Here is a 26,866-nt window from a genome sequence, read left to right as displayed (position 1 = left end):
TTTGTCTGACAAATTGATCAAAGTATTTGGATTTATCTTAATGGTTGGAATAAACTTATGTATTGCTGATTCAAAAAAATTATTTAATTGTAAAATAGCTGCATCTATTTGGTCATTTTCAATGTTGGTTGAAATTGGTAAATAAAGTTCATCAAGTTTTGAATCAATGTATTCACTCATTTTCTCAAAATCAGCCCTGTTCCAATCAAGAATTGTTTTGGTTTTTGCATGCTTCAATTTGTTGTTGATAATAATTGTGAGAGCAACCGCTCTGTGATCAGAATCAAAATCATGTGTTGTTAGTTTGTTAAATGTAGAATCAAACTCCACTTCAATGCCATCATCAATGATAAAAAGATCTAAAATCGATTCAGAATTTGCACGAATACAAGTACTGCCATCAGGAAACAATAGTTTGATACTGTGTAAATCGATGGAATCACATAGCCAATTATAAAGACGATTTCCGTCTGCGTTGTTGTTAATGTTGCCCCAAGAGGTGTGTTTACAGTTGAAATCGCCAGTCAATATGAATGGTATGCCGTTGAATGAATTAATTAATAATGACAATTCGTTTGTGTCAATTTGGATACTAGGCTTTTTATAAATTGCAGCAAAAAATAAAAATTTATCCGTCTGAATTGTCACCCTAACTGCAGTGTATTCGATACCATGCACTGATGAAATGTTTTGTAAATGTGTACACACAAATTTTGATTTAATTAGTATCGCTGTACCTCCACCCTGTTCATTTACACGGTCATTACGAAACATATTATAATTTTTGATTGCAATACGTATTGATGGTTTGAGTTTTGTTTCAATTAATAGCAGAATATCTGGATCATGATCCTCAATAAACTCAAGTAATTCATGTTGTTTCGATTTACTTCGAAGAGAATTTGCATTCAATTCGAAACATTTGATTTTCAAGCCGTCAAAGTTCATTTCGATGTTTTAAATACCAGCTGCGGCGCGAGTTTCACAAGCAATTCACTCATTTGCTTTTGTTGAATAGCCATTTGTTTAAGAATGTTAACGATATCAGAATTCGATGAAGTTTGTTTATTTTCACCGGTTTGTTTATTATTTCCACGAACAGTGTTTGCAAAAGTATTATTTGAAATGTTGTGTGGAGTATTTGTCGTTGTACTCGGTTGAGTATTTTTTGTTGCTTTATTTCCCGGTGTATTTTTACGTTCAAATATACGTTGAAAAACCGGACAATCTCTTGATGTTGCTGAATGCGATAAACTCTTACAGTTCACACAAGAAGGTTTGAGCGAAGCATTTGAATCAAGTGCACATCCACCGACATCATGATTTGATAAACACTTACTGCAGCGTGCGTCATACGTACAGTTGGATTGGGTGTGTTCAAAACGCCAACAACGGCGGCATTGTGTTAGTGTTTTATTTTTCAATTGTTCGATTGATATACCAAAGAAATTTCCAATGCGATTGATACCAAAGATCTTTTTTTTATCAGTTTTCGGATCGAATGACGCATGCCAAATTTCAGATTGAATATTGTTTGCGAGCATATGTTTCGTTGTGAATTTTGTAAGGCGATTTGGAATTAAACCAAAGTCCTCTTTTAAGTGGTGTAAAATTTCACTCTCGTCATAACACGATGGAATATGTTTTATCAAAACATGGATAAGTTTGCGTTCCGGCGGTGTGTATGTATGGTATTTAATACCAATATCGTTTAACATATTTAATGTCGCATCGTATTGTTCAAGTGTATTGACTTGAATGCGATATTTGCTCTTATTCACTCGCACAAAGTGATAATCAGTAACTGCACAAATGTTGCGATTCATAAAGCGCTCACTCATACGTTTTTGATCAGAATCGAAAACAATAATCGGTGGCACATTTTTTTCTCGTTTTGTTGTTGGTTTAGCAGCAGACGATTTTTGAGAATTCAGCTCAGGCACATGTTTATGTTGACCCGTATTGGTTTGAGTTGTTTGTTTATTCTTCGTCATTGATTCCATATCGGTTTCGTATCCGGCATTATTATTTTCTTCACCATCCGAGACGCCCGACATAGCATCACTATCGATGACAATTGTTGTGTTTTGTTTTTCTTCCAAGCGTGCTGACTTTTTTGTGCCGCCCAGAATTCTGTTAATTTTTCTCTTTTTTGTGGGTTTCACCGTATGTTTTAATTCGTATTCACGAATTTTATCCATCAATTCGATGTTTTTTTGTTTTTCTTCCAATAGAAGAGATGTTAAATTTGACACCTGAACAGTTAATCTGTCAATTTTTTGTTCTAGAGTCAAGTTTCCAATTACGTCTTGATCATGATCAAGTGGGTTTTCATTGTCGGTTGAGACATTTTTAGTGTTTTCGTTCAAAAATAATTTGATGTAATCATTGGAGTACCCCTTCACTGAAGATGGAGAAACTTTGAGACCAACCGAATGTGAATCGTTTTTAAATTTGAAGTAGAATGACACCACCTTTGTTGTATTATTATCCGTAATATTGGTTTCAATGGATGTTTTCTTTGGAATAAATAAAACACTTTTGAATGAATCGGTATTCACGTTGGATCGTAATTCCGAAATGGCACTGTCAGTAGCCATATCATTATTCAAATTATAGCATAATTTGTGAAATGCCATGGTTTCCGATATTTTTTTGAAAAAATTTGGTTCCTTTATGTTTGCAAAACGACGTGGTGCAAGCACCAAAGATGATTCACCGTCGCTAGTGTCTGTCATGGTTGTTTACGAAAAACAATAAGCAAAAAGAAACAAGTGAATACACACGAATTATATTATAAAGCACTGAGAGCAAAAGAACAAACACGTCCGATCACCAACGCATCTCAATGCGAACTGACAAATTATTATAAAACAAAAGAAGTTCATTCCGATGGGAATTTTGGTTGGTAAATATTCGCTGAAATGGAACTTTTTTCTGGACATTTTTTTAAAAGTAAATTGAACAATATCCGTCACACCAATATCCATTTACTCGGAAAGAATTCACCAAACTTACGGATGACAAATCGAATGAACACAATCGCTTTCGATCACAGAACTTTCACGCATTTGTATTTTTCTCTTTCATGTGTGTGTGTATGTCGATTGTATACTAGCTGTAAATTTGAATTCCAACATGCGTTGACATTGATTCTCTTGTACGGCCGTAAATTTAAAAATGTTATGTCTGAAAGTAGGCAGAGCAATTAGTGTTTGGTATTGATTCGAGTCAAAATCGATTTGTGTTGGGCTAGTCTTCAATTTTATTTTCGGAATGTATACACTTTCGCATGTCTCATAGAAGAAAAAAATAAGTCAATGAATTTTATAAAGGCCAACTGCGGAGGAGTGAAAATTCAACAATAATAAAGCAAAAAACCAATTTGAATTAAACCACAAAAAATTGAATCATAACCGATGTGAGTCAAAAAAAATTTCAACATAGCATAACATCTGTTTGTATGCATCAGCACCAAAACTAGTAATATTGAATCATTTATGACGCGCGCGATTATGAATGAATAAAAAAAAATACGAGAAATACCGATTGAATCATTTTATTCGTTTAAAGAATTGTAATAATCAAAGTTTGATCGATTCATATCGAAAACGTTTTTGTGTATTTCAATTCATTGTTTAAGTGTTCGGAAAATTATGGTTTCCATGGAAAATTGGGCATAATGATAAATACAACACAAAAACCCAAAATGGTCAATCAATCATTTATCACACCAAAAATAATCTCCAAGTGTGGTGTTTTTTCAATGTATAGATGACGTGTTTTCTTTTTTAATTCTGTTGTGCGATTGTTATCAAACGATAAATAACACCAAATCGGACAATTATAATACGTCACGATGTCACGTTGTTACTACATAATACTATAATAGCTTTTATATCAATTCGAATAAAAAAATCGAATTCCATTTGTTGCTACTAACGACACGTTCATCGATGTACATCGGTACAAGTGTCAATTTATTTCAAGTGAAAAAGTAACATGATTCTTTTAAAATACTATAATCGTGATGAAAACTGGCACTGCTTTTCGTCACATTTAGCCGAAAAAAATAATAATAATAAATAATTCGAAGATAAACATCAAGTATAGTTTGGGCATTTATATTTTTTTTTTAAACGGTTCTTTTGCGTCATAAATTTTCCACTCAACAATTATAATACACAGTGTATCATGCACCTTTGAATGATCCATGTGATTAAAAGTAGGCTGTGTGTCAAACGTATAACTGAGCACATGAGTGTTTTGCTTGTAGCTGTACAGCTGACAAATGATACGATTATCGGCCCGCATTCAGTTGACACTCCGAACGAGTGTCGGCTCTAATTTTGATCGGTGTTTTCTTTCTCGTGCATATACACATCGTAAATGAGAGCACAAAACACAACATCGAAAAAAAGCGAATGATGCGTGTACGATTTACGGACATTTATAAAGATGTTTGTTATCTCTGTGTGTTTGGTTCGATACGTGAAATTTCGAAAATTAACGAGTTATTACCGATATGAATATGCGTCCTATCACACGGCTATTTTTTTATTAGAGTTCAGTTTTTTCCGCACAAATGTTGTCTTCTTCATTATTTACTATTTTTTGTTATGAATGTTGTTGATGTTGTTGTTTTTTTTGCTGTCGGTGTGTATGTCATTAGCAATGTTATGATTTATACAAGTTGTCGTCAAGTACATCGTAAGTGTTTCGCTTCGGTGTGCTGTTTTCCGCACAGATGAAATCTAAGTAAGCAACAAAATCCAAAGTGTACTTTTTTTACCAAGAAATGACGTGAAATTTTTGTCACAAATTGAAACGAGAGATAACGATGAACACTACATGAAACACACACACACACATAACATGTACTATACAACTTTTTTCTTTGCTTTGTGAAAAACAGTGAAAAAGACAAAGCATATATTTGAATAATTTTTATTAAAATAATGTTGTCCATGTACATAACGTTTTTTTTTATGTTTCACGTAAATATGATTTCGCTCACATTTCATTGGCAAATATTTGGCTGAATAAGCTGTATTTGATCGTCTTCATGTTTTGTTGTTGCCAAGTGCCATTAGTTAAATTAAATGTTTCTCTTTCTGTCTCTCTCTGTCCCTCTCGGTGTGTGTTTTCTGCCATCAAAGCAATTATATTGCAAAATCACGTTCAGCTAATTTTATAGTGGGTCAAACAAAGAGTCAACCATTAAATTTGCCGCAACATCACAACAACATTGTTGCATATATCCAATCAAATGGCCATTTGACTGAACAACATCAATTTTTATTTTTCAAGTGTTCTCTCTTCCATCGATCTCTTCACGTTTTCGTTTACTCGTTTGTTCGTGTAGTTTTTTTCGCTCTTCTAACTACTTAATAATCTCCATTTGTCTTCGGGGTACGAAACGTTCATTTATAAATTCACGTGCGCACGTAATATTTATTTTATTTTATTTAATCTTGTTATTATTGTTATTCGTTTCGTTTGTATATATATGATTAAAAAATGAAATTCATATAATTCGCGTACTCATTCTAACGCATTAATTACGATGTAATAATGATCGACGTCATCGTCATTAGTCAGATTTCCTCATAGTGATATGAAAATTCATCGCTATCTCACGTTTGGAATGCTATGTGTGTATGCTGGTAGTAAGTGTATACCGTAATGGCCTCGGGGATAGCGCGAAATATAACAACAAACGAACGAACAAAAAAAAAAACTTCCGCAATCATGGTATTCAGTTGACATCAACAAAAAACATGCTTGAACAATAAGAACTTAGAATGGTTCTTAGCCGACACACACACAAACATGCAGACAAAAGCCCATTTCGCATTCATTTCACGTTACACGAAACCATTGCTTTGTTCTGCACTTATTTTTTTTCTTCATACGGAAATCGAAAATTGAAACCAAACCCACATATATGCACAGAAAAAATCGCAACAATCGTGTATCGAATGGAATACAATCAATGAAGGAAGCTTAATTTCATGTTTTAACGAAATAAAATATCATCATTTATTGTTTCGTTTCAATTTAAATCTGTGTGCTGTTTTTTTATTATTGTTCACACCCAAAGAGATTCACACATGAGTTATGCGAATCCGGAGTTCAATCCACTCATCCGGATTCTCGTCATTTTCACTTTTTCGGTTTCTTCTTCTTCATTTTTTGCTCTCTTCTGTTTTGTGGCCGTTTTCACGCGCCTCCGAACAAAAACAAATGTGCTTAACAAAGCGCATCATAAGTAATTGTTAATTACTCTTTTATATTTCGACAAGGTTATCGCGTTGAGATTCACTCACTCACACTCACTGTACGTCGTTCGTCTTCAATACATTGTTGGCAAAACATGAAATGAATGTTATTGTTACCCGATAAGACAAATTATGACTCTCTTCGCTATCCGTTTACACCGTACAGCAAATTGAATTTATAAAATTAAACATTTTCCGCCTCATTTTAAACGCATGTGACTTTTCTTTCTTTCTCTGCCATCGATCGGGTGTACAGAAATGCATGCATGTTGTCTATTTTTGCGCACACACATCATCATTAAAGTTTATTTGCCAATTTTAGTGTGTTGACAATCAAGAGTAATTTTTTCGGCAATTTCGTCTCAATGACGATGACATCGACACCGTGCGATATTTTTGTTAATGTAATAATAAAAACACTGACTTGTCATTTGATCGTTTTGATAATGCTGTCCAACGTCATAAAAATATTTAAAAACAATTACATTACAATGTTTTTGTTAAACAAAAGACTCGTCTCGTACCATTTTTGATGTTGTTATTGTTTTTCACACTCGATTTAAGATAACAACATATATAATTTTCGACGCAAAAATTGGCGGTGACTTTCCGCAAATACAGTACAACCATTTTAATTGTGTAGCGGTGGCGCCGAACTGCATCCATATTTTTTTTTTTCGGTTTATAATTGCCATAACAGATAAGTCGAAAATCGCATAAAAGTTATAAATTAGAAGGACAAGGTCATAATTTTTGTTAACCAAATCATCCGACCGACAGTTCAATTTAACGCAATTTTCGTCACACGGAATCACAACTATACTTACGTGATTTCATTTATTGCGCGATACACATAGACGCAAAAAAAAGAGTACATACGAAAAAGAAGCGAAAAGAGACCTCAGTCAGCAACCCACATTCGCATCACTGCAAAATACGATGAATAACGATCGAAATGTTTCATATATACTTTGCAATGGTTGCATAAAGCAGTGTTCGTGCCTCAATCAGATTTTCAAATCGACAAGACGCCACTTGAAATATTCATTCGGCCGGCTTTTACACGTTCATTATATCATAACAACAACTGTGTTTGTGCGTTAGGTTTTTTTTTGCTCTCTTCTCACTTTGCCGAAAATTAAACGCCATGATGTTGGACTTTTTTTTTCGTGTCGCTGCTGCTCTGCCGCAACAACAGTGGCAATCGTGTTACGTTTGATTCCAATCCATTAGATGTAATTTAAGTTTCACTAAGATGATGATTGGACATACGGCTCCATACACAGTATGTATCACACTGTGTGTTTTGCACACATACATTTCTTGTCCCTTGCTCAATTCAATGGCTGTGAGAGAGTCTGTGACTGGTCTTGCTTGAGCGTGTCGTAACATCTAATTGGTATTTTTTTAATTCTCTCTTTTTTTGTCTGGCGACCAAATCGCAGTGCTTTTGCCCCCGTGATTCGCTATTCAGACATATAGTACAATGTAATCAAGAGACGAAGGGAAAAAAGTATTTGCGAAATATAACGATCAAACCAACAACAACAAAATAGTGTGTTCAACCAATTTATTTTGCATAAATGAAATTCTCATTTGAATAATGTTACATTCTTCTGACCAAAGAGCAGTTGAGAAAAAAACCCTTTGCAATTCAAAAACGATGATGATGATAGAGCGATCTTTCAAAATCATGTCGAATACATCCGTTGGAATAGAGAAAAAACCCACTTCCGTGCCAAGAAACTAAATTTATTTAGAGTTTGAAATTTTAAGAGTAGAAAGAAATAGAAAAAAAGATGCATGCCTACACATTTATAAAAAATATGAAAAAAAAAAAACGATAACCACAACTTTTAATCTTGTGTTTTTTCCAGATCTAATGGAAGATAGGAAAGCAGAGGTTTTGGCGCATTTTACATCGGAAAACGCCACAAAAGCCGTTTCGACATCATCATCACCACGATCGACCGCTCAGACTAAATCACCGCGAAAAAAACACTCGCCTAGTGTAACCGCCAACAAATGGTCCAAGCAAAATGGACGCGACGAGTTTTCCAGTAACGAAGACTTAGCCACATGTTCTGGAGGTAAATAATAAAACAATTTCATTTTTCTATGTGTAACGGTTACTGCGAAATATTTTTATTAAAAATACCGACTGGACTTTAAAAATAGTTCGTAGACTGTTTTATGGTGGGAAAGAACGAAATGAAAAAAAAAAATTGAAATTGACAAATGCTTTGGAAAAGTGAACATGTATTCAGAACAATTAATTGAGAAAACGAGAAGTAGAATACCATCGTGGAGAATTACTAAAACAACACAACACATCATACCGTTTGTTTGCATAGCAATAATAATGATTTTACAGTGTCGTCAAAATGATGACTCATTTTCATTTGCATTCTATTTTAGTCAGAAAAATGACGACCGAAGAAGAGAAAACAAATTTGTAGCTTATGAATAAATATGGCATCTCATAAAAATATTTATTTCATCCTAAAAATAACAAATGCAAAAATATATGATCGAGTCTTGCCATTTTTACTAAGTGCTTTGCACACCAAACACTTTGCCTCGTGCCTGTTTCTAATGAATGAAACAATATACGAGATAGTGTGTTTCATTTACGAGTATAGCCACATTTACAGTCAATCGACTAAGTGTGACATTCGTCTTTATGTAATGTTTGACGACCAAAACTGTATTTCATTTTATTATCGATTCTCAAACGAAACCAAAACGATATATAAATAAATAAAATATCGTTTTCGGCTAATAATAATGATTATATGTATATGTTCGTAATTGCTGTGCAATTTTATCGTTAGCTCGCACTTTCGAAACCGAGCGCAATTATATTGGAGCGCGACCCAAATCACTTCCATCCGTGGAATTTAACCATTCGAAAAAATCGATGACAAAAAAAACATTAACAACAATGAACTTTTTATATTTATAGTATGTCTTGACTCAATCTAAAACAATATTCAATTTGATGTTTATTTTTCTTTTCTTTTCCATTTTTCTTTCATTTGAATTGTAGATGCGGCTAATGTAACCAACAATTACGACGAAGACCCCGGTGTCGTGGATGATGTGAACACAAGTGAAAGTGAAAGTTCGCCAAAAATTCGGCGCAAGCATAAAAAGAAGTCGACAGTTCGGCACCGTGGTGGATGCAAAAAGATCACAACAGCTGCGGTCGTCACCACCGTTTCCGCCAATGGCAACGAAGACAATAAAGAAAACAATTGTCTATCAACAACATTAACAACAACAATAACAACAACAACAACAAATTCAACAAAATTAGACGACGGTTCAAAGCATCTATTCACCGATCGCTTCATGACCGAATTCAATCGTTGCCGTGCAATAACACCACCGCTCCGTGAGCATATCAAACTCAATTTGCCGGAAGAGAAATTATTTCAATTTTTAAAACACTATCTATTGAGTAGCAATGATTTAAAAGCCCAGGGTTATCCCTATCGCTACGGACAAAAGGCTGGATTCTTTAAGAAACGTTTCAGTGCAAGCGTTGACTATTGTACACCGCCCGTACCGACAATTGCATTTGATGTGAATGCTCGTGAATTTATACCGAGCCACAAGCGACGCACTGTTGAACGAAAATTATCATCGGACAGCGGTCAGGCGACCGGTTCCAGTTCATCATCGTCATCATCATCATCATCATCATCACCATCGACCGATAGTGATTCAAGCGATAATGCCGGCGAAATGAAATACAATGAACGCACCGAAAAGAAATGCATACGATGCACACGTGAATTTCATGTAAACGAACACGGTGAATATATGAAAGATGAAAAGTGTACATTTCATTGGGGTAAATTGGAACGACCAAACTCATATACGATGGGTGGTACATATACATGTTGTAGCTCACCAAAATATACAAAAGGATGCACAATGGCCGATGGTCATGTATGGAGCGGCTTTGAAATGGGCTTCAATGGGCCACTCGATGGCTTTGTACGCACCGACGAAAGTAGCCAGAAAATTGATAACGAACGTAATGTATTCGCACTCGACTGTGAAATGTGTTATACCGGAAAAGGTCTAGAAGTTACCAAAGTAACGTTGGTCAGTTCGGACGGACAAAAAGTTTATGAGAAATTCGTTCGTCCGGCAACAAAAATTGTATGCTACAATACTCGCTTTTCGGGCATTACCAAAAAAGATTTGGCCACGAAAAATAACATTCATGTGGCTACATTGCCCGAAGTGCAACAAGATTTATTGTGCTTTATCAATGCCGAGACAATTCTAATTGGCCATGCACTTGAAAATGATCTCAGGGTATTGAAAATCATTCATGATAATGTGATCGATACGTCAGTGTGTTTTCCACATGAGAATGGGCCAGGTTTTAAGCATTCGTTACGTTTTCTAACATCGAAATATTTGAACCGGTCCATTCAAGACTCGGACCAAGGTCACAGTAGCTTCGAAGACAGTCGAGCCTGTCTCGAGCTTATGCTGTGGCGTGTACGCAAAGATTTCCGAGCTGTATTAGAACAATGACTTGAGTATAAATAGTGATGTTTTTTTTTTTTAAAGAATAGCGATTAGGAATTTTTTTTTAATTTATTTTATTTTGATATAAATAAACAACGAATGCGCTGTGATTTTTGACTGTACATAATTTTTTTTTTGAAACTGGATTTTATTGAGAGATTTGATAAAACATACAATTTTCACACATTTTTTTACGATTATTTTTTTTTTGATCCTTCTTTAAAACACTGAATGTAAGCAGAGAGAGCAACAATGTTGAGCCTCTGAGAGCAGCTTTTGTGCAACACACATTTTTGTACGAAATAAATGCCACAATTGTGAAATATGCTCGATGTATCCGCATAATGAATTTTAATCTCAATTTTAATGATCTGAAAAGTAATTTCAATTTTTTTGTCGTAATTTTTTGTTTTAATAATTGATGTGTGTGTATGTTTTATTATGATTATTATTTTTTTCTCTTTTAATTTCACCTCATTCGTCGTTTATCTTTTTTCATCACCTCCTTTCACTAGTTTTATACTGAAAGCCGAATACTGTAAACAAAGCTGGCACATTGTCAACGTAGCGTAATTATTATTTTACCCATAAAGTGAAAACGTGTTCGACGGCAGTAAAAGAGATCATTTTTTGTTTCTTTTATACCATCAGAGCACGGTGAATGAGCACATATACACACAGAGAGAGAGATTTCGATTATGATGAAGGAAAATTAAAAATGCATGCGATTATATTGAATATTTTGCAAGTGACCAACGTTCTCATACTTTGTACTTAAACAACTCAATAAATATACGATATACTATCTAGATACTATATATACAATACACTTTTCTTCGTGACAAACATTCCTTTTAATGATTGCATCGATACAAATTGAAGAAGAAAAAAACCAACAATGAAAAACAAATCAGTTTTAGGAATTACAAAAGGTTTAACACAGTCGGTGTGATTTACATTTAAAACTAAAAAAACATAGAAATAAATTTGATAACTATATTCAAACCATTTTTTTTTATTTAAAATTTGTAATAATATTCGAGAAAACTTTTTTTAATTGTAAGATTTTGCAAAAGTGTAACGCAAACATAAACCATTTTCTATATTTTGTCTTGGTTGCTATACTTTCACTCAGTAGCAAAATAGTAGCAAACAGTGTATGTTTCAAATTGCACGAACTGTAAATGATGTGAAAGATTACAAATGATTTTGTTTCTTTTCTTTTCTTTTTATTGGTGTTCTAAAAAAGAGTTGAAATTAAAGAAAAAAAACCATTTGTACTGAATACAACAATAATAATATCATTTAAATAGACGAATATTAAGTGTTTTGGTAACAGTAAATGAGATGAATGAATTAGGTATCCGTTTGGAATTTTATATTTTCAACAGCCACCTAGATAACTAATAATTGTAAAATATTTCTTTCTATCTTTGTGAGAAAAGATTTTGATTATTATTTTCATAAAACTTTATACAAGCAACAAAAACACAAAAAGCAAAAACCGATTATTCATAATAATAATAAAAAATCAACAACAGTAATTTTGAAGATAAAAAAAGTCATTTGTATGTTTCATTTTATTTCACTTGTATAGACATAAGTGCACTTTCAGCGGTAAAGAGACTGGCAGCCACGCTTGGCTGATGCCATTCGCTATGACTGTGCTGCGAGGTATGTATTGAAATGATATATCGCTAAATGTGAAAATACTTTCTTTCTTTCTTACGACACGCGATCCGTGTGCAAGGCTAGGGGATATCCATGCGAATTAGAATTAGCACATTAGCAGAAAAATAGGGAAATTTACATGAAGAAAATAGCAAAATTAGCAATAAATAGCAGAATTAGCACTGTACACGTATATACTTTAGTAAGCATTTATTCTTGAATATATTGAAATAATTAATTAAAATAAAATTCACAAAACAAATGAATTGAATAGTGTTGAACCAAAATGTATCAAAATATGTAGTTAAATACGCTTTTTCTCATTTTTAAATAAAAATATATTCAATGGCACGTAACCAAGCACGTTTCATCTGTATTAACTACAATTTACGAATTGCAATCGGAAATGTAGATTTGATGACAGATTTCTTACTGAAAACGTATACGCTAGTGCCTGCTTCAAATATACACGTTGAAAGTGTCAACTTGAAACATTTACGTAAACACATTTCAGTTATTCGATCATGCTGTCAATCTGACGAATGCGATATTTTTGACGTACTAGAAAAATTAGCAAAAAATAGCAGTATTAGAACAAACTAGTAGAAATACTAGCAGAATTAGTGAAAACTAGAGAGAAATAGCGTTTATTATTATAAATTATTCGATCTGCAATTCACGGTTATCCCCTAGGTGCAAGGGTTTGCATTTGACATCTCTCTCACCAAAACGAGCGCTCTTTTCTTTCGTTTTTACTCTATCGATGTGTTTCGGTCGCTTGCGATGAAAGCTATTCATGACAATTTTTTTTTTGAACGAATCAAGATTAAAATAGCTATAGAGCAGTTGTTGTTTTTAAACTTTCAGATGGGAAGTCATTTCGTATAGGTAAGGTGAAATGACGCGCTGTCATTTGCGTCATAGAGACAATGTCAGTTAAAGAGGAAATTGTCTGAAATCCTAGTATTTATCGGTTACATAAACGATTATGTATGCTAGAGCAGAATGACGATTGAACGAACAATAACAAAGAAAAAAAATGATAGATAATCGACGATGTGGTTGTTGTCGTAGTCGCCAATTTTCGGTACATTTGAACCTGAAAAAATGAGTTAATGTTTTTATTCCGTATTATTATTTTTTTTATATTCATTGCGCCATGTATACCTTCAAATCCATCAATAAACTATACTATATAATAATAAACATGGGCTAATGCGATTTGGATCATTTTACATTCAACAAATCCATTAGAAATGAACTAGTATTTATTGTCCATTTGTTTTGAACATGAAATTTATTTGACATTGTGGACATTTATAAGTGCCAAAATGATAATAAACGGTGATAGATAACGAATTTTACCTTTCGATTTTAATATTATTGATTTGATGGACTGATAAATTTAATGGTATCGATAGCAGTAACAAAAAACCACAACTCATTGGCTGTTTTGTTTTAATCTTGGATCCACGACACCCTTCGCATACACACACACACAATTGTTTTTATGTCCACCTTCGCTATCGCATTCATTAAATTGGTGTGTACAGAAGCTCAAACCCGCTATCGCTAACCCATTTACGTTGGCCTTGAATATATAATTACGATTAGAACGCTATCTGATGAACAAAAGAACAATTCGAGCTATAACATTATTATTAATCTCCATTTTTCCACCGTTCTGTTCGGTCATTATGAAAATTTCATGTTCAAACATACAATAATAATAATTGTGGCATGTCCCATTGAAATTAACATACTGCTCTTGTATGACATGGTTTGTATGGTTTTTTTGCCATGCTCAAAACCATGATGTGGACATCAAATCTAAGAGATAATATAATCAGTTTGTGTCGTTTCTTTTCGGTTTACACAAAGAACGTATCAAGAATAAAAAATTCCTATATTATCAATTCGCACTGATAGCACCAAATTATGTCAGATGTAGTGGCGCTACATTTCAATGTATAGTCAAGTTGATGACCGATTACACCATAATTTTTAATTTTTTTTTGTTTTGATTTGTGTCTGACCTTTCAATTTACAAAATAATCAGCCCACCAACAAACAGATTGGCAAAAAATGAATTCAAAGTCATATAAAATGTTCTATATTTTAACAGATCTGGCAACTTCTGTATGCTACTTTCAAAATTACGGTTTTTCTTTCTTTCAAACGGTTTTTCTACTGCTTGTTTCAATTGTTTTTGAAATTTTATTTCTTCAGCTCAATGACCCAGTTGTTCGATATTTGTACGATTGTACGCCAATAAACTTTCTTTATAATGAAAAAATAAACCAAAACAAACAGTAATAATAAAAAAAATTTGGTCTACATTTTGAAGCGTCATGGAAATTTATCAACTTTATTTTCACACACATTTGTAATGTGTGGATCGAAGAATGACAAGAATGTGAATTACGAAATGATAAAAACAACGCAACGTGTTCTATTTGGGTAAGGTATTGGTAGTTTCATTGTTCTCAATGAACGGTGACACATCGTTTACGTTTTCTTTTTTAAAGAAAAAAATTCATTATCGACGCATTTTATCGAAAAAATCAACTCTTTCTCCTTCAAATCTATCCATATTCGATGAATGAAAAATACCGGTAAGTTTGAAACTGGAATTCGATATTTTTAAAATGCTTGTGAATTGATCATTAATTGACGAATTATCAGAGTTCCTTGACAAACGTGAAAAATTCATCGAATATAGATTTTCAAAACACAAAAAAAATTGAATTCAATGTCAATCGACACGTCGATCATTTTATAAAAATTCAACGTGTAGAAAAGGTATTTTTCAAACTGAAAAACATTCTTTGTTGTGTCAACTATAATAATTGTTGTTAAAGTAATTGCGCTGAATGATCAAGTTCAATTGATAATAGTTTTTTTTTAATTTGAAAAACGTATCAATAATGATATCCAAAATTTAAATGACTTCATTGTTTGACGTGAAATAAGAAATCGTTATTTGTACATGACATTCAAGTCAACAACAAGAACAATAAAAAAAACTGAACGTTGTTGTTTTTCTAGATCAACGTTGAAACGGTTAATTTGTTCGGCTCGATGAACTCAACTGCTCACTTTCTCGGGCATTTTCGACTTCCTCCGTGTGGTTTTGTTTGTTGGCCCTTTTTTGCGCGCACCATAAACACCATTTAGCTGTCAAATTGTAATATTTTTGATAGTCCACATTTGTTTTCGCTCAAAAGTGTGATGATACAATCGCGCGGACACATCAACAACAACCGCACAGTAGCTCTAACACAGATAAAATGTCTGAATATCAAACCATAGAACTTTGTTTGTGAAAAGAATTCACTTTTCCATACCCACGATGAAGGAATTAAAAGAAGAAAAAAATATCCCGGTGCGTCTCGAAACAATGTTTGAAGTGGTTTTTTTCTTTCTTCGTCGCATTTCTTGAGACGACAATCAAATAAATGCAGTGCAATGTCGTGTATCACAGCTTTTTTCGTGCTTCTTTTCATTTCTTTTACTTATGAGAAGAGAGTAAATTGTCGATGCGCTAAGAAAACTGAAATGAATTGCTCAATTTCCTAGCGGAAAAAAATATGAAAGAACAACGGGCGTGACATCAAATATAAAAGCGCACTTGAAAAGGGCTGCTCAATTCTCTCCCTATTTATATATTTGACATTCTATTTCTATTTGACTAATTTCTTTAATATCGTTCTTTCGTGTGTATGATTTTTTTCTGAGATGATGCGCGCTGTTAGGTCGAAAATGGAATTACCGAAATAAATTGATTCGCTACAATGCAAAAAAAGGCACAAAAAATCAGTTAGACCAATTTCCATCAAATATTATTTAACTGTGTGCTACACTCGAATTTATTTTGTGTATCAATTGTACCCCAGAGGGTACATTATTTTATAATTCAAAGCCACAAGAGGGTATACTTTCGAAGTAGAGCGTTTGGGTTCTGCTATGATGACAGTCTACTGTACACAAACAATATGAATTATGAGTCAATTTCGCAGATTCAACAGCGCTAAAAGGCATTGATTGGCGACACAGTTGAAACGAATGAATATCATCTTTTGCTAAACAATATTAAGCGTGAAATGAAACAAAATCTATGGAAACATTAAATTTTTTTATTGGAATAGAACCGAAACGACAAAAAACATTTGAATCAGATTTGATTTTGACTGAAGTAAATAAAGATTTTTGAAACTAAAAAATCGATTTTAAAATTACATAAAAAAAATAAATTTATAAAGAAAACAAACCATCAACATATCGAGAAGAGTGTACTTTTTTTACCGGTGTCCTTAATCTTTCACCGAATAAAAACCGGACTGATACTATTCTCTGATCAATTTCGGAGTTATGATCGACGAAGTGCTGTATACAAATAATTTGTGAGCCGCCAGGTTCCATGTCGAATATACGGCAAACTATTGGATGTTTCATGTAAATCCAACAACTAGGATGGTCTTTTCTATATCTACTTGCTTCGTGGAATATAGTTCCAGTCTTATTAAATAGTGTTATGGCTTCAATAGCATCGAAATATTGCTCGTAACAGTACCAACTGTCAACCTTATCTCTTCCGAATAGATGTATAACGCTTGCTACGTTTGTGCACAAAATTTAAAATCACCTTGCAGTATTTTGTGGGCCTCTCCTACATCCATTGTTTCGAAATGCTCTCGGAGGTTTGCATCCCACAGTTCTCTTAATCCTAGGCGTGGATGCGATAATATAACTGCACTGCTATATTTAAGCAGCATAATTAAAGTACACACAAAAATTGCGAAGATCTGAAAAAAAAGGAAATAATTTTCATTAAATAAAGCTTCGAAATGATAATTCTTCATTAATATGAAAGTAAAGTAAATCAACAATATAAAAAATCAGAAGGAAAAATCAAACAAATGTATTGTGCAATGTGAATACTTACCATTTTGGTGTCGAATTTCAAAACTTTATACGACTATTTTCGTGTTTCTTTTTCTTCTTCTCTATCTCTCTTTAAATTGGCAAATTAATTAAATACAATTCTATACACACTTTCAATTAACTAAAACAAGTAACGATTTTAGACCGAATTAAAGTGCAAAATATCTCCCTATATATCGTTCGTTAAATTTATATTTATATTATGTCTTAAAGCAACGTAGTATGTTTAAAAATTTCTAAAAAAACAAAAACAAAATTGTATTCAAACAAAATATTCGTGACAAGTATGTCTTATGTATGAGCTAACCTCTTTTTGTTCCCGTTCCCAAGGGTATTCTTTACCATTAATGGAAATATTTAATTTGTGTTCTTTAAAATCATTTAAAATCCGTTTTTGCTTTTCGATACTTAAATCAGGAGATGTTATGTACAGTTTTCTAAAAGATGGTAAACTTTTCTTTATTTCAGCAACGCTAATATTCTGTTTTGGATTCAATTCAATAAGCAGATACTTTAATTTTTTTAAATGGGAAAGATCAAAAAAATTAATATGATCAATGCCATTGCCAATTAGCAAGGATTGTAAGTTAACTAATGATGGAATACGTGAGAGATTGGTAAAGCTATTATGTGATAAAAACAAGGATCGCAATGTACTATTGGGATGAGCCGTGATATAAGATATATCATTGCCAATTGCATTAATTTGGTCAACATTCCTTGGGATAAAAAGTTCTTTAAATCCACAATTTGCCACATTTATTGCTTCAAAATTATCGATTTCATGAAAAAAATCATCACTATTTAAATTACGATTATTGGCCAGATTCAAAGAGTTTGATAATCTTTTAAACGTACGTATAAATGATTTGGGTTCAATAGTTCTCAGGTTATTTGAATGTATGTTTAAATGACCAAAATTTTGATTATGAAAAAACATATTTGAATCAATTATTTCAATTCGATTTTCAGTCAATATTAAGGACATTAAATTAGTTAATGGTTTGAAAACGTCTCTAGGTAAAGTGGTGAGTTGATTTACTGATAAATCTAAGCTATATAAATTAGATAAATTATAGAATGCGTCATATGGGATTTCTGTAAGTTTGTTATTCGATAGAACCAAATATTCCAAACTATGACAATTAGCTAAGAAACGACTCGGTAATAACTCTATAGAACTGTTTGCAGCATACACATTTGTTAAATTTTTGCATTTACAGATATTTTTTCCGTCTATGGAGGAAGAACGTCTATCATGGAAATAAACGCGAATGTGAAATGATGTCAACGATGGAATGAAAGAGAAAATCGATGCTAGCAGCAACAGTTTACTGAAATAATAAGGATTTTAATGAAAAACAGATTTGCAGTTTTTTTTGTGTGAAACACTTGAGATTGGTTTGAGTTTTCTACAGAAAATTCAAATTTTAGTCAAAAATATTGTATTACCAGATTTTTGAAGACATTTTCAATTGAAAATTCAGTTGCTTGGTGATTAATTCGAAAACCAACTAACACAATTCTCTGACTTATAACAAAAAATATTATTTAAATATTACAGTAAAGTTCTGGATAACTTTTTTTTTCTAGTCGATGTGCGTTCTTTCAGTTTGAATGATGAGTGAAGACTAACTAAATGATCAGAATTTGACCTTCAGACAAACAGAACCAAAATTCAGAGACTTGAAATACAATAGACTAAAAGGAAGGGATCGCATTTATTCTTTGTTTCCAATTTTTATGTATGCATTCTTTCTTTCGTTCTCTCTAGCTCTTCCTCTTTCTCTCTCTCTCTCCCACAAGGGGAATTTTTCCATTTTTACAAAACAATAGAATTCTTCGGAGAATCATATAATTTGCTCAACATTGTGAGATTTCCATTGAAGTTAGTTAATCTTTTTTAGTGGTCTATTTTTGTACAGCGCGTTAATTTTTTAAGTGAACTTAAACAAGAAGCAATTGATTATCAATTCAATTTGCTGCAATTCGAAATACAGTAAAAAAAAACAAAATATGAAAATCCCCTGCTATTCCGATATGGAATGATTGTGAGAAATGAAAATAATTTTAAATTTTCAATTGAATATAAATTCCGATGATTCTATACTGAAAATTGGCACAGAAAGTGGTGCTAAGTAAGTATACGGATACTTTTTTAATGCCGCCACTTCAATATGATGCATCAAACAAAAAATGACCAATCTATTATTACATTTTTGAATTTTACCATACCTTCCATCCATTTGGCTCTTTGTGCAAAACGATTTTCCCTTTTTCGTACAGAGATTTTCCCTTTTTCGATCTCCTATCCGCAACTATTTTGCAGAGCATTTTTGCAAATCCACCTTTTGAGTTATACAAACCTGGACTCTGTTGTTGTTTTGTTTCTTTCTTTTATTATTTTTTTTTGCAAACTTTCCATTGTTTTCATCGGCTTTGGTCTGGATTTATTTCTTGTGTTTTACGACTGTTTAACTTTTGGAGTGTGTACTAAATGTTGAGTGCTTCAGAACATAAGTGGAAATAAACTTTTCGTTCGCAATGGTATAGACCTCAAACATTCTCTCTTATTAAGAGATCGAGAACATTTGAAATCGACTATTTCCACTTTTATTCGCAGCCAATCAAATATGTTCTCACCATCTAGAACACTTTAGACCAGGTTGAACCCACTTGGTACACAAGATTCACTTCTAGCCCATATAATTTTGAATTCCTCGCGCATTTACGCATGCAAATGTATTACCCCCCTCGCCCTAGGTTGGACGAATGGTACATATCTGTACTACTACAAAGAATTCACTGTATTTTTACATTAACGTTTCATGAAAAATGGATATCATATACCGATGCTACGAAACAAAAACCCAAAGAATTTAAAATCGAGTGAAAAAAAAAATCGAAATTTTAAATCAGGTTTTTCGGTCGATCATGTCGAACAGCTGTTTTTTGTATGGAGATTTTATGGAATGATGCTTCAAAAATAAGAAGAAGTTCACGCAACCCATGTCATATTATCGTTTTGCGTATCGATTGCAGTTCAAGTCTTGATCAATAACTGAAGTCAAACAGAATTGACGAAATGCTTGTATATACTGGCCCCTTCGTCGATTACGAAACAAATTTACAGAAACGTCTACTTAATGTGCAAACAATGCAACAACAACACGAAAAAAACTAAGGCATGACACATCATTAGGTTTGCTTGGTTTGAAGAGGCGTTGTTTTTGTTGTTATTGAGGTATGCAATGGTATACGCGCGAATCTAAATAGACAGCAAGACGAGGAAATGGTTGTTTTTTATTATTGTTAGTATTTTTTTTTCTATTTTTCTCTCTCTCTTTAATGGTCACTATATACAAACCACAGTGGAAATATGCGTGGATATGTTATAAATTAGCGGTGAGCATGCGAAATGAGGCTCGAATAGCCGTGAAATGAGTGTAATCCAAAACTGTGATTGTGCTATAAATCAAAACTTCATTTTCAGTAAAAGTTGCATAAACAACTATCAAAATAGCCCGATTGTTGTGCATTGATTCGTGCGTGCAACTTTCACGAAAACATCACACACCGGTTTTTATTTTGTGTGTTTGCAATACAAACTTTGCATTCAACCAGAGTCATTCGATTCGACGGTGTTGTAGTTAAATGAGATAGGTTCGAATCACGATAGAAGAAACGGACGGACGAGATGATTTGTGTAGAGTTTTTCATTTCTTCATTTTCTTCTCTCAGTGCAATTTCAAAACGCGAAAGCTATATGCCGACAAACGAAATTAACGCAATTGATAAAGTTGTTCATTGCAACAGAGTGATAGCGTTTGAAAGACGTTGCTAATCTTATTTTAGCTCGCTTTTTTGTGTGCAATCAATTTGTTTTTTTTTTTTTTTCAAAACTAATGAGCAAAAACTGCTGCATGATTTACTTCGGCACGAGTAGGAAAAAAACATAACATATGGTTTCGAATATCAAACCTGAAATCTCAAAGTTGCAAAATTACTTTTTTTTCTCTAGACAATGCGTATGCCTCTAGAATATATTGTTGAGATCAAAGTCATGGCCAGTTTGACATCAAAATATGACAGGGCATGTTTTTTCTTCTTATTATTCGTCGCAGCAAACAATTAAGTTGAGATCAAAAATAGAATCGTGAAGAAATAAAGCGGTTGGGATCATTCGATATTTTGAATTTGTCAAAGATGATTTCTTGTTTGTCTCAAAGATATTCACGCATTCTCTTGTCTTGTTATGTAAAATCGAAACTGAATTGCGTAGATTGTTCAACAGTATATATGCTATCAGCTCTTAGCGTCGTATAAAATCCTAATTTCTAACGTCATTTTTATTTTGCGTACTATTTTGTTTGCTCTTTTATTTGTGCCGTATCGTGTGAATGTGTGATATGTATGCCATTGACGAAGAAAATTGCATGTGACCTTTAAAATGAAATAAAAATGTCAAAATCGCAGATTTGAATGTGATTTATTTTGTCACTTTCTTATCATTCAGTCACATTACTCCTTATCATTCGGTTTATATACTCGAATCAACTCAAAATTTACGGTTCAACTGATTATTATTATATATATATATATTTAATTGATTCTTTTCTTTTTCGGAAATTATTTGAGCACCATTGTGTCATGCATGGAGAAATATTGTAGTGCATCGAGACTGTAGTTCATTTTTCTTCACCAGCAGAAATTAATGCGATAACAATTGAATTATTGCATTTGAATAAAAAAAAGTAATAAAACGTAATTTGTGGTCGTTTTGTTCTTGGTTTTGTCAGCTGGAGCATGTCTGTGTCTTTATTTCCACATCGAACATTATTAAATATTTATACACTAAACAGCTGATCAAAGACTAACTCAGTCTTTATTGTTGGCTGCGTTCGCAAAATTTTGTACACCATAAGCAACTGTGAATTCTACACCAATTATTCATTTACCGTCTTTTCTTTTTGTTTCTTTCTTCGCACTGTGGGCGACAGTAGTCTGCAATAAAATTTCGTCAATCTAATATCGCTGATGAACTAATTAGAGAGTCGTTGTTCTTATTTTAATGTCTGAAATTTTCAATGTTACAGCTAAAAGGTAAATATTTGGCTACTTGAATTTGTCAACACCCTAATCAGACACAATTTTTTTTTTCGCTGAAGACACATTTTTGGCGAATGACAATTTATTACACACCCATTATAGAGTTGAAGGTCTGAAACCGGTTTCTTTAAAACGCAATTTTGGCATCAAAAAACAGTCTAGTAAGTCTGAAGAAGAGGGCAAAAAAATATTTTTTCCATTAAAAGCCATAAATATATGTTTTCTTAAGCATTTTTATTTCTCACTTTGTTTTAAATTCTTTTCTCCTTTTTCGCGACGATTTTTTATAAAAGACTATATAATTTTATGTAAATTAAAACAAGATTTTATGTCTTTGATTGCATATCAATTTCTCTCATTTCTCCGTCACTCTCTCTCTGGGAATATTCCGCTTGGACTTGAGATCTCAACCATTTAAAAAAAAAACACCTGAGCAAAGCCAATCAAACTTGGATTTATTATAAAAGAGTGAAATAACTCAACATTTTCAACCACTAAATAATCGAACAAACATTTGAAATACTTGAACGTGCGAATTTTAAGGTCGACATATCGATCTGCCAATGTGAAATTCGATAGTTTGCAAAACCATTCAACGAACCCTTGCTTCAGCCTAACAAATTTGGTAAATCGTCAAAATATGATTGAAACACACGCATTTCAAACATATGCGATCATTTCTGTCTAAAGATAGATACAGCAGCTTTCATTTTGGATAGAAACGACATCATGAATAAATGTAAATAAACTTTTTCTGCTTTGGAATCGCACGCAAAATACGTGATATTAGTATAAATTAAGACAATTTTTAAGCCACGCTTCAAAGGTGTCCATAAGTTGAAGCAGCTGCATGAAGTACCTATTTATTAAACAATTGACAAAGTTACTGCTTAAATTCAGGAAATAAATAGAAATAAAAAAGCAAATTATTCATTTCTGCAGCCTTGAATTAAGCGCGTTTTTTTTTCTTTATCTTTCGATTAACAAGCTATTTACATATTCATAGGGTAAATTTCATTCGATATTTTTAATTCTATTTTGCCTCATTTTCATCCGTTGCGGCTTTTGGTTTTGTCATAATTTTCTCTTCCAATTTTGTAAACTCTTTTTGTGACATTTTGTCCGATTCGTCAAACACTTGCTCTACACTCACAACTTCTGGGATATAAAATTGCAGCATATTTTGGACACCGTTTTTTAATGTAACGATCGAACTGGGGCACGATGTGCACGAACCCTATAGTAAATAAATTCAAATTTTATGAAGACAATTGAATTTAACGATGTGACAAATGAAAATAAAAACAGGAAAAGCAATCACCAAAGAAAGAACAAGGAAATCGGTTTAGAAATAGACAGAATCGAATTTACACAATAGTAGCTATGTAAATCATAAAGCCAAAAATAGATGCGATAATCACCTGCATTCTTAATGAAACAATACCGTCTTTAAACGAAATGAATGTAATATCGCCGCCATCCTCTTGTACGGTCGGTCGAATGCGTGTGTCTAATAGCTCTTTGATCATCATAACCGTTTCATCGTCGTCTTCATTAATTTCTAAGTAGATAAAAAAACATGCGATCCATCATTAGTGACCGAATAAAAGATTTGATTTTCTTTTGTTACTTACGCGATTCGTTGTTTGTTTTTTCGTGCACGATTGGTAATCCGCTGGCAAAGAAATCCATGATGACCGCAAATATTTCTGGTTTTAATAAACCCCATTCAGTTTCTTCTTGTTTGGACACTGTAATGAAGTCATTTCCAAAAAATACACCACGCACTCCTTCGATGCGGAATAGCAGCTTGGCTGTTGCAATAAAAACCAATTGATAAGATCAATTTGAATCAAAATTCAACTGGAAATGGTCAATTCCTTACCCAATGGACTTGAATGTGCACTCTCTAGGCTCGGAAAGTCCATCGTACTGCCTTTTCCCAATACTTCAACGCCCGGTACAAATTTTAAGGAATCCGGATTCGGTGTCTCCTGAGTTTGAATAAACATTGTACGATACGATTGTATTGTCACTGCTGTGGCTCTGTTTGCCAAGAGATGTCCGGATGTTGCATTTAATACTGCATCATTCCTGCTAGAATTACTAATTTTCTGCAATGTACTGCCGAAAAACAAAATTCTCATGGAATTAGAACACATATGAATCAATATTGATTGTTAATCTTACCTAATTTTTCGTGGAATTTGGCGCAAGATACCAGTCTGCGATGGAATTTTTATGAAATTTCTCAACATTTTTCTGACACAGTTAAATTAATTCACTCAATAAACTATACGAAATTTAATGATCAAGGCGAAAAAACATTGTACAATTTCGATTTTTATTACGCGACTTTTTTTTCGTCGCAATGTTTTGCTATGTAAAATAATCTGTCACATCTGACAGCTGAACTATCATCGCTTTCTGGTGGTTTCATACTTACATCGACAAAACGGACCACGTGAAATGTGAAACAATTCGAAATTTGCGGTTAGGTTTTTTTCAGTATTTCCTTTTTTTTATCATTGAAAAAAAAATGAAGAAATTTGTTCAAATGATTTCGGGCTGGTTATTAAAAAAAGCGGCGACAGTGCATGTTGAGCAGACTCTAGGGTTTCTTATCAATGTATCAATGGGTAGAAGAAGCGTTTGCATATTGGCGAATTTTCATTTCCATATCTATGGTTCGGCATATCATTCGTACTCGCAAAAGATGAAGCTGAAATATATTCAACCTATCTGCCCAACCGAAGATCGAAAGTTTTACTCACATTTTAATTCGTACTTTTTCTTCGTTAATAAATATCTAAAATCTCAAAAAAAAATCACTCAATCAATAATAGAAATAAAAGAGAGCGATTCGTTTTAATTTTCAATGTATTTATTTGTGCCCATTTAAGGTTTTCAATTTATTCAACGTCAAAATACGCTTTAATCAATTTATGCTTCCGCCCGTATGCGGCAATTTTGATGCGAGAGAGTCAAACCGGTAACCATCTGAAACAAAAACCAAAATGAATTAGTCAACATGTCTTTTTTCGCTGTGTTTCATCAACATAAAAAAAGCGATTTAAGTGTAACTCGATATTAAAATGGGACTTCGCTATATTCATTGGATTAGGAACATAGCCAAGTACGGCGTTATAAAGAGTTTGGTCTTTATTCTAGCCTCAATTGATTAGAGCCTACTATTATTGAATAACAAATAGCTCTTGCCACCGGTCAAGGCAAAAAAAAAAAACGAAATCACAAGATCTCATAAATTTCACAAAATGATCAGAATAATTCTCAAAACAAACTAAAATTCTCTTGAGAAAATAAAACAAAAGACTTGAATTACCTTCAACTGATTGCGGTGTCAACAGCACATGGTGTGTTAAGGTTAGGATTCATTGAACCAATGCATGTTTCACATGTACATTTTCAGCGATGAATTTCAGCTCATCTGTTCGAAATTTTCCTTGGTGACCATCCAAATTCGTCCAACATAATTAATTTCTTCGACATTATCTAACCAGATGGTAAGATTAATGAGAGAATCAAACAAAAAATTAAGTTTTCGATTATTCAAACTTTCACAAACACAAAAAAAAAGATTAAAAAAAAAAACTCAGATGGTGGTGCATAACATGTTTAATCATAAATGATTTTCATAAAAAAAATATGTTATTTTTGTCATCAGAAAATCAATCGATTATAGTTTAAGAAAAAAGCACAAAAATTACCTTAATTTGTGTGATCAGTTTGTCCACGAGTTTTCGATAAACACGTGTGTCTTCTGTTGAATGCGGCGATGAAATGAACGAATCGACGGTCGTGTGTGAGCTCCACACCGAATTGTGTCAAATTGAATTTTTGTACGGTGGAAAATGATACTACGTTGGAAATGCATTCAACTTCATGTCAATTGATGGAACGATTACTGGCATTTATGCGTAATGTTTAAAATATATTGGGAAATATTTACCGGCAAAATCTCGTTCTTAAAATTGAAAATACAAAATGCATGCATTTACTTGTTGATCGCATTGCAAAAGCTTTGTGGAATGAAGGATTCGATGATAAATTAAGGTTTAGTTAATCGTTGTTTGAGTACAATACACTTCTTTGAACAATAAATCGAAAACAATGTGCGGTGAGAATGTGTGTTGAAAGGTATTTGTGTGTCTTTTTGCATGTTTCAAAGCCGATGCTCAAGAGAAAAATATATATATATCCACATTTTTGAGGTTGACATGCAACCTATTTGTTCATTTCTTTCGTTTTGTTATTGTTGTTGAGGGCCTCACATCGAACAATGTCAATCA

General features: G+C 33.0%; 3 protein-coding genes and 1 long non-coding RNA gene across 10 annotated transcripts in view; 1 reads left to right on the top strand and 3 right to left on the bottom strand.

Annotated features, from left to right (window-relative positions):
- Positions 1-10,954, top strand: part of LOC116343519 — a 22,184-nt gene extending 11,230 nt beyond the window's left edge. For all 6 annotated transcript variants that reach the window (XM_031771619.1, XM_031771622.1, XM_031771616.1 and 3 more), the window contains 2 exons: positions 8,159-8,371; positions 9,331-10,954. In XM_031771619.1, the coding sequence (XP_031627479.1) occupies positions 8,159-8,371; positions 9,331-10,838 (1,721 nt within the window). In that variant the 3' untranslated portion in view covers positions 10,839-10,954. The remainder of the gene's footprint in view (positions 1-8,158; positions 8,372-9,330) is intronic.
- Positions 10,955-16,742: 5,788 nt separating this feature from the next.
- Positions 16,743-19,044, bottom strand: LOC116344322 (leucine-rich repeat transmembrane neuronal protein 2-like). 2 transcript variants are annotated; one of them, XM_031772804.1, is made up of 4 exons: positions 18,900-19,044; positions 17,755-18,781; positions 17,449-17,683; positions 16,743-17,308 (listed from the first exon to the last, which is right to left on the bottom strand). In XM_031772804.1, the coding sequence occupies exons 1-3, from the start codon at positions 18,914-18,916 to the stop codon at positions 17,648-17,650; spliced, it is 1,080 nt and encodes a 359-aa protein (XP_031628664.1). In that variant the 5' UTR covers positions 18,917-19,044; the 3' UTR covers positions 16,743-17,308; positions 17,449-17,647. The 2 variants fall into 2 exon arrangements, with proteins under 2 accessions (XP_031628664.1, XP_031628663.1); XM_031772803.1 differs by having other exon boundaries at positions 17,449-18,781.
- A 4,441-nt stretch (positions 19,045-23,485) lies between these two features.
- LOC116343917 (NFU1 iron-sulfur cluster scaffold homolog, mitochondrial-like) lies at positions 23,486-24,966 on the bottom strand. The gene is made up of 5 exons (XM_031772236.1): positions 24,747-24,966; positions 24,442-24,680; positions 24,191-24,370; positions 23,978-24,117; positions 23,486-23,793 (listed from the first exon to the last, which is right to left on the bottom strand). The coding sequence occupies exons 1-5, from the start codon at positions 24,812-24,814 to the stop codon at positions 23,590-23,592; spliced, it is 831 nt and encodes a 276-aa protein (XP_031628096.1). The 5' UTR covers positions 24,815-24,966; the 3' UTR covers positions 23,486-23,589.
- Positions 24,967-25,418: 452 nt separating this feature from the next.
- On the bottom strand, positions 25,419-26,403 carry LOC116344152. The gene is made up of 3 exons (XR_004201383.1): positions 26,285-26,403; positions 25,900-26,069; positions 25,419-25,556 (listed from the first exon to the last, which is right to left on the bottom strand). It is a non-coding gene; the product is annotated as an uncharacterized LOC116344152 (long non-coding RNA).
- Positions 26,404-26,866: the final 463 nt, after the last annotated feature.

This window comes from Contarinia nasturtii, unplaced genomic scaffold, assembly GCF_009176525.2.
Source record: "Contarinia nasturtii isolate CC-2019 unplaced genomic scaffold, AAFC_CNas_1.1 Cnas_scaffold_1037, whole genome shotgun sequence".
Classification (NCBI taxonomy): domain Eukaryota; kingdom Metazoa; phylum Arthropoda; class Insecta; order Diptera; family Cecidomyiidae; genus Contarinia; species Contarinia nasturtii.
The sequence above is the reverse complement of the archived record's forward strand: the minus strand, read 5'-3'. Positions and strand labels throughout refer to the sequence as shown.

Coding starts and splice junctions, on each gene's coding strand:
- LOC116343917 (XM_031772236.1), bottom strand. CDS start 24,814: ATGTTGAGAAATTTCATAAAAATTCCATCGCAGACTGGTATCTTGCGC. Junction 24,118..24,190: donor AAAAACAAACAACGAATCGC/GTAAGTAACAAA, acceptor TTATCTACTTAG/AAATTAATGAAGACGACGAT. Junction 23,794..23,977: donor TTGTTTCATTAAGAATGCAG/GTGATTATCGCA, acceptor TATTTACTATAG/GGTTCGTGCACATCGTGCCC.